At 41.4% G+C, this 9,097-nt stretch overlaps 1 protein-coding gene across 1 annotated transcript; it reads right to left on the minus strand.

The window, feature by feature from the left end:
* Positions 1 to 1,287: 1,287 nt before the first annotated feature.
* LOC310931428 (dual specificity protein phosphatase 7-like) lies at positions 1,288 to 4,905 on the minus strand. The gene is made up of 3 exons (XM_083894573.1): positions 4,510 to 4,905; positions 2,682 to 3,110; positions 1,288 to 1,656 (listed from the first exon to the last, which is right to left on the minus strand). The coding sequence occupies exons 1-3, from the start codon at positions 4,901 to 4,903 to the stop codon at positions 1,346 to 1,348; spliced, it is 1,134 nt and encodes a 377-aa protein (XP_083750699.1). The 5' UTR covers positions 4,904 to 4,905; the 3' UTR covers positions 1,288 to 1,345.
* Positions 4,906 to 9,097: the final 4,192 nt, after the last annotated feature.

Consider the following 9,097-nt stretch of genomic DNA (forward strand, 5'->3'; position numbering starts at 1 on the left):
CTCAGTTTAAAAAAAGAAAAAAAAAGAAGAAGACACGTTCAAGTAAAAATATACAATATATTTGCTGTATGAACTTGTACAGAATGTCTTGGACATTTAGTTATACATGTACTATACATAAGGGCCAAAACAAAAAAAAAAGGATCACTTTCGCGTTCTTCACAATTTTGAGAAAATGACCACATTTTTCTATACATCTTTACAAACAGAGCGGACAAAAACAGCCCTTGGATGCACTTCATAAGAGGCCATGACGAGTTACAGATGCCTGGTATAAAAATCCCTGAAAACGTCTCTCTGTGAGGTAAGAACACATTAGTCAAACTCGTTTCCTTTCGCGCCTTCGCTTCCTCTCATACATCAAACTCGCTCATTTGTTCATAGACGAGACTGGCAATAGAGAACAGCTAATTACTCCTCATGTATCCCTTAATGTTACTGTGCCACAGAAAGAGTAGCTGCAGGCTGAAGACTGTCAGAATTAAAACAAAAAGAATAAGTTGGACATCCTTTATACACTGATTACTTACGCATTCATTCCTTTCAAACTGTGGCCACTCCTGTTTGCTGTAAACCTCCGTGTGTCATTCAAGGTATGGTCAAAGCAAGGCCTCCACAATAACAGGAAATATGACCTAAAGGTTACAAAACATGCTCCTTATGTTATGTGCTTAGGCTCCCTGGTGGAACACAATCTCACGTGCAAATAAAACACTTGCAAGCAATGGAACGTTAAGGACGGGCTTCCATGAATAATGAAGATTTAATTTTTATGTTTCGCAACAGGCAGCCATTTATCTAACTTCCCCGGTGTTCGCCAGATGTTGTTTAAAATACTATACGCACAAGAGAAACCGCTTTCACCGGTCACTCCGCTCAGCTGCGAGACAGAACTGCAAACAGTCATCAGGAGAAGAAAAAGAAACTGGACGATAATTCAAGGCCAGATCGCTGCCGTAGCTTATTTTGCTCAGCTAGAGAGTACCATAGACACGTCTCAGATTGGTCCACAGAAAACATTCTGATTGGCAAAGGACTCCTGTTACGCCACCAAGGCGATAATCATGACTAATGCAAGGAAATCCGTTAATTTACAGCTGGTGAATAACAAGTAACAGTCAAACAACCGTTCTAGATTTAATAGAAGAGTTATGAAATGTTCTGCTATCATGGCTGCACCAAATCTATCCTTTTTATGGATATTAAGGCATTGAGACTCGACCTAATGGTGTGCGCTGCTCCTTTAACATATCAGTGTACGTTACTGAGTCAGTGTCAATGTCAGCGAGTGAAGCGTCACAAGACCTCAAAGACGCCACGGGAAACAACTGTCCGGAACCAGTCCTCATGTTGACTCCAGCGTGTCCAGCTGGAAGACGTTGTGATTGGTCGGCGTGGTGAAAAAGAGCTGCTCCTCGCTGGTGGAGCGGTTGTCACAGGGACTGTGCAGCCCCAGCGTCCTCTCAAAGTCCAGGAGCTGGCCCATGAAGTTGAAGTTGGGCGAAATGTTGGACTTTTTCCTCTTGACAAAGTCGTACGCGTCGTTGAGGGAGAGGTTGAGTCTCTGCATCAGGTAGGCAACGGTGACAGTGACTGAGCGACTGATGCCCGCCAAGCAGTGCACCAGGATGCCGCACTGCTTCGATCGAGCCTCGTCTATGAGATGAGGAAGAAAGTACACATCAAAAAATCGGATTATTTTAAATAATAGTTGGATTTACTCTTATTTTTCCTGCAACAATGTGTACAGTTAATGATGTGATTCTGGCCCAAGTGGCAACAGAGCGTTTTATTGAACAAGAATAGACTATTTTTAGATGAGCGGGTGTAGCCTGGGAAGAAGAGAGGGGTGGATCACACTGAAAGCACCAGGACCAGCAGGTCACCAGGTGTGACATCCACTGTTAGTCACACCAAAGCCACACCCTGTGTAGTCTTAACAAGCTGCTTTAACATAGTTTACTCTTAATAGGACCATGTGATTTACAAAATACTCATCATGCTGTATCAAAGAAGGCCTGAAACTAACGATTGAGACCATAACCTTGTCAGGAAAAATAACAAAACCACTTTTAACCAAAGAGCCATAGCACAACTAAAACCAATCAGTCACGCTCTCATTTGCAAATCTTCAATCAAACACAACACCAGAGAGTGGAAACAGCATTTCCTTCCACATTCTACCGCTCAACCCCGTTGCTATCAACAAACAAACACGTCGAGAGCTGCGGTTTCAGACGCAGTCACAGCGAGAGACGCCAAATGAAATGTGAAACTGAGACATAACGCTGTGTTGCTGACAAAACAAAACAAAACAACAAAAAAAAGATTCGAGGATGAGATTTGTTGGCGAGTGCTGTGTAAGTGCTATTCAATGAGATGCATAACTCAATTCATAATCTGCTTTTTAAAATGAGCAAACACTCTCACACACACAAATCATCAAGGTACAGCAGTATTGGTTATTACATTACTATTAAACACAATAAGCACGTAATGACTTCATTACAACTTTGGTTTGAGTTTCATTTATGAAAATTGATCTCGACTGTGGAAGACACTCCTTGTTTCAAATTACAACAACCACAACAAACACTAACAACATTCTTATCCGATTCTTATCTCTCTGTGTGTGTAAATAAGATTAATATGTCACCAAAGCCAGTTATTGACCTACTCACCTATAAAAGATATGGCCTCTGGGAAGAACTGAGACAGGTTCTGACTCCAGTGATCCGATATGGGAATCTGTTTGTACCTGAAGTGGCCGTCGTGCTCAAACATGTTGGGGAGATTGGGTGTGACGTTCAGGATGTATTTGATATTGTACTGGCCTAGCACGTCGAGGTTAGTGGAGTCTTTGGCGCAGCCCAGGTAAAGGTAGGGCAAGATCTGGACAGGGAAGGCGGGCTGATTGCTGGGGATGGGGCTCTCCTCAGGTTCCGTGGCGCTGCTCGGCTCTCGGTCAGACTCCCCGTCGGAACAATCCGAGCTGATGCGGAGATTTCCGAAACCGAGAACCGAGAGCGGCGGAGAGGAACTGGGGCAGGAGCTGTCGAGGAGGGTCTCGCAGTGTTCCGGGTACTCTGTGTGGAACTTGACAAATCCACCTGGGCGAGAGAAAAAGAACAAAGTCAGATTTTAACGTGTAATTATTACTTAATGAAGCTGTAACAACACAGGGTTAGGTAACTATTTAAAAATCTGATTTTTGCTCAATGTTTCTGTTTTACAGGCGTTTGTTGCCACCTCCCTCAAATTGACCTGGGGGCCAGTGAACTTCTTTTCTGGTCAGGAGGGGCCAGGTCAACAATTCGGGAAAAACATAATTAGAAATTAAAATTATATCTTGATAATCCATCATGATTTTGAATATTTAGGATGACATCACACACCATTTCAAAGTAAAAGTGTTTGTTTTGATATATAGTTCAAGACAAAAAACAAACATGAATACATAAATACTCACTCACTTTTATTTGATCTATTTTTATGCATTTAAATTTATAATATTGTACCCATGACTTTGTGTTTTTTACGTCTAGTTTTTAATGTTTTTGTCTACATGTTTGCTGTGGTGGATCCAAAGACACATTTTCACTTTGTGGACAATAAAGTTTTCGTATTTGTATTAGTGATAACAAAAACAGACAGAAATAAAACAGAATCAAAACAGCAACTCAAAATATACATGTAGACAATTGTAATGACAGGCTTATATGAAATTAAATGCGTAATTTAGGGCCACAGGACATCGACTGGCGGGCCGCATGTGGCTCCCGGGCCGCGAGTTTGAGACCCCTGCTCAAGGGCAAAGTTTTACACAATATGTAAATCAAAATGCGTATAAAAATACAGATGGAACTTACTATCTGACATTGACAGCAGCAACTATAATTATTGTCCACCTTTTTATAAAGTGAAATCCTTTCTTTTTACCAGTCCTATTATATAATCACATAGTTATTACTCATTTCAGACGTATCCATAATTCACAATGACACCATTCTGATGGAATATGAAGCAGAGCTGTGAAGAAGCAGCTCAAGTTGCTGCCAAGGAGAGAGACCATTCATGAAATGCATGCCTGTTCCTGTTGAAGCAAAACATGGCGCAGCCATTTTGGAATTTTAATTGAGAATCTCGGTGATAGACTCAGGACACTGTACTACACACACACACACATCAACTTTACAACATCCTCCGAAACACGGGGCGAACGTTGGGAGCTCACGTGTGGCGGTTTATCGCGGTTTAAAACACAACAATAAACCCGGGGGAAAAAAGGTTAAAAGTGTCGCATAGAAAGTCGGCATTAGAAAGTTTAAAAACCCTCTTCCCGCTGACGTCTATGCCATAAAGAAGCTAACTTTTATACCGACTTCAACACTACTGCTATAACACCTAAGCTAGCCGAACACTTTAAAAACAACACTGTTTAAACAAGTTTGTCGCTGACATTTATAAACACACTACTTTATATGAGCACAGTTAAAAACACGTCTTTACCTTCCAGGTAGTACGCTTTACAACCGTCCTCCCACAGTTTCTGAAGCAGCAGACCCAGAACCGTCGCCGGAGCCCCGCTGTCCTGCCAGTCGTGCGTGCACTCGTCGTACAGGACAACCGTGTCCGTCTTACAGCGCCGTATGAACTTCTCCTTGTCCTCATGGTTGGGGATGATAGTCCGGATGGGTATGTTGCCCTTCTTGAAGCGACGGAGCATCAGCCCCGGTATGGCCAGGTTTATGGCGGTCTCTATGTGGGACGACTCGTAGAGCTCGTGTGAGCGGCAGTCCAGCAGCAGCAGCGAAGTGGCCCCGGACTCCAACTCCAGCTGAAGCCATTCCACGCGTTTACTCGGCGTCACGTCAGACATAGCGGAGTCGATATCACAGCACATGCGAGCGCGAACACCTAACTACGTGGTCCGACATGATCAAAAAAACAAACAAAAACACACACATATAAAGCGTGTTTACATGTCAAAGAAAAGGAGAAGCGCTTAAACGTTGCCCCGCCAGTGTTGCATGGCGCTTCTGCCTGAGCGAAGAGATTTCCCCTTTTTCCTCTCCTCTGTTTCCATCAGTCAGTGAGTCTGACCTGGTCCCGGGGCTAAACTGGAACCTGTTTACACTAAATGATGTTTAAATGTGAGCGATCCAGGGCCAAATGATGTCTTCATCAACTTCAGCTCTCACCAGCAGGATCTTCCATGCACACACACGCACACACACACTCTCTCCTTTTACCATTCCGATGCATGGGAGTTTTTCTTTTTTTTTCTTCTTTCAGTTAGTTGACAGTGGAGCAACTCAAGAGGGAGGAGTTTATTCCTTATGATTTAAAGCAGGGGCGGGCAAGATTATTCCTCCAGAGGGCCACGCTGACACGAGGAGGCTTTCCATCAACCTGGTTTTATGCACATTCTTGATTTGCACATAAAGAAAGTGAATGGAAACACAGTAAATGTCCAACAGAGACATCTTGAAACACCACGTAGAAGTTTTAAAAGGAAGTGGAAAATTGGCACATGGGGAAAAAAAAAGAAAATAAATGCGGTACAATAGTACGGAGCCCCGGACATGACATGGTCAAAAAATAATTCAAATTGTGGCCACAAAATACTATTTCGTAGCCACAAAATAGTAAATTGAGGCCACGAAATAATATCTTCTTTCCTGATAGAAATGCCGTGTTATTTATAGGTGCATTATGTAATAAATCTAAAGCAACTGGCCATAAAATCCTCCTAATATGTGACAGAGACTCAGGAATAATGTTCATATAACAAACTGAACTCACCAACAACAACAGTACAGACAAAATATTTACATAAATAAAAATATTTTGCAGACTGCAAATCATGTTTTTGTTTTGAAATCATGTTTTGGCATGTGGCGCCGCCTACCGCCGTCTACCATAACATTGCAGTCAGTAGAGTCGCAGGGGCCGAGCAACCACGGGTTGCCAGTTACGCCAGAAAACGAAACCTAAAAGACCTCTGTATTTTGAATTTGAATGCAGTAACCGTTTTTGGCCACATTCTTACATATGGCAACTTTAAGCCCAATTTATATTCCTGCGTAAAGTGCTCTACGCAGCTTACAGAGACCCCTCTACGTCACGCAGAGGCTGTTGGAGAGCCTCTGCGTCGTCTCTGGCTGCATGAAATATTTTGTAAGTGTCCGTCACTCTGTCAAGGGACAACGGGGACAGCAAGGGCTGCAATTGGTCCTCAGGACAGGCCGAGATAACGCTACTCTGTGCCGGTCACTGCGTGCACCGAGCGTCCACAGAGGCGGAGCTGATCACCGCCGACAACGTCGCTGCCAAATTATAAATAAGTCATATCTTAATACACACACACCACATGTTTAGACTCTAAATGGCTAATTCCTCATCTCAAATTATCTTAAAACTGCGTTCCGGCCACTGTTTCAATGTTATTCCGCTGCAACAACAACAACAACAACAACAACAGTCTTTCTCTCTCTCGGAAGCCATTGCTCAATGTAGCCAAAAGCACAACAACCTTGCCTAGCGACCCCTACTGTTCAGACGGGAAATTGCATAGCGGATCCGGCACCACGACGGAGAACTATGAAGGCTCGAGGGGTCTCCGTGGTTACGCAGTCTGATAACGCATTACACAGTCGGAGAAGTATAATGTACAGTTATAACGCAAAACTAGTGACGAGCAGTTGTTTTCAGTGCACTGAATCGTAAGAATCAGTTCATTACAAAGATTCGTTCAAAAGATCTGTTCACGAAAGAAAACACAGCTGAACAGGTCGTGATTCGGCTCCCGGTTGCCAAATTTCAGCATTGCTGTCGCTAAATACACCAGACACTGCTGCTAAATAGTGAGATTTTAGAAATGTCCTTTCTAAATGTCGGGAAATTAACGCATGTTTTCGGCATTGTTCGGTTCGATTCTGTTGACGTCACAGTTTAGCATCGGCTCAGCTCGCTGGGAACCTCGCAAGAGCAGGTACCAAAAAAAGCACCAGGTACTATCCGTGAGCAAAAAAAAACAAAACTTGGTAGAGTCAAGCGCTATATGTACATTTTGTTATCTGCCCATAAAAGCAAGATAGGCATAAACACGCCTCCAGTTTGAGTCACAGGTGGGCGTCACTATAAGCAGGGGGTTGTCCATATTAGGCCACGGTTACACAAACAGCAATGATATGGGATTTAGGCAGAACTATAAGCATTTTGTAGTTCTGATCAAAAGACACAACGAAGAAAATGGTAACCAGAGAAACTTGCTTGAGGTTATGCGAGGAAGTCCACACCTATACAAACATCGCACAATCACTGCTACTAAAATGAAAATGTGAAATCGAGCATGCACGCATACAACACTAGACTGACGCGCAACCTTGTGAGTGGACTTGTGCTCACATGAGGACATTTGACGCAGCTCTTTGCGGACGCACAACACGGTAAAAATCACATTTCACTGCACTGGAAAAAATCGCGGAAATGGGGGACAAGTGGAGGCCACAGATCCTTACGTAAAAACGTGGACGAATAGTCTTCCACTCGCGAAGCAAACTCCCGTTTTGAAACCACGAGATTTGCGATTTGACAAGCGCCACGTCCGTTTCTGAAACGCTGTCAATCACACTGGGAACATCATTTATAAAATAGACATTAAATGCTATCGAAGAAAAAATTAAACCAACAATTGAGACCATTGACTCCGGAGAAATATGCTCATTGTCCCATAGACCTTTGTTTTTGCAACCAGCAAAGTCAAGTTATTTATCCATTTAAATCCACTTTTTATTTAGGGTTTATGATGTGGATATTTTTTTTCTGCTTATGCATTGAGAACAGCGCACTTCTTGGCAGATATACTGTACAATCTGACTATGCAGGACTGCACGGACGTATACTGTTTCCTGCTCGATTTTCGTGGGTCGTGAAATTTAAAACTTCCTGCCCCGATTGCATTTTAATCAGGGAAGTGTCGAGATAAAGCAAAAAGAGGCAAATCGCAAACAGCTGTGTAGGCAGCGTCCTACTGACGATTTTGACAGAATCAGTTATATGTATATATATGCATATGTATTTATACACACATATGTATATATACACACACACATATATACACACGCACATATATGTATTATATATATACATGCATACACACATATATAGTATACACATATACAAATACATATATATATTATATATATACATGCATACACACATATATAGTATACACATATACAAATACATATATATTATATATATACATGCATACACACATATATAGTATACACATATACAAATACAAACACACACATATACATATATATATACACACATGTAAATATGTATAATATATACATATATACACACATAGAGATATACACACATATATACAGACACACATATACACACACATATATATATATAAACATATATGTATACGTATATATACACACACACACACACACACACATATATACACGTATATATACATTCATATACACACAGACACATATATATACGTATATATGCAACCTTGAGTGTCATGAAAGGCGCCTTCAAATATAATGCATTATTATTATTATTATTATTATTATTATTATTACATATATATACACACAGACACATATATACATATACATATATATATATATATATATGTATATATGCACACACAGTAGATGGAAACTAATAAATGTGTTTCCTTTATAGAACTCTGGTTAAGATTTGTGATACACTTGAATGGAAACCAGGTTACAGATTATGTGAGAAAAGGGCAACATATTGAAGTTTGATATGTAACAAAGCTCGAACATCAAAATAAAAGTCAATCTGTGTTTCACCCCCCCCCCCCCAAAAAACAACCTTTTAATATGAAGATGCAGTAATAGGAATTGAAACAGTCAAAACTGTCTGTATATACATCAAACTTAAAATGATGATCTACAGATACTTTTGTAGTAACTTGCCACTGGCAGTGCACATGTTGGAGATTCTAAAAACTGCATTTCATTTATTTTTGGAGGTCGTGTTGTTTTTCTGCTGAGGACATCGCCTCCAGCCCCCGGGGGGCAACATGTTGCTCATGTGT

Source organism: Microchirus variegatus (genome assembly GCF_963457635.1).
Source record: "Microchirus variegatus genome assembly, chromosome: 9".
NCBI lineage: Eukaryota > Metazoa > Chordata > Actinopteri > Pleuronectiformes > Soleidae > Microchirus > Microchirus variegatus.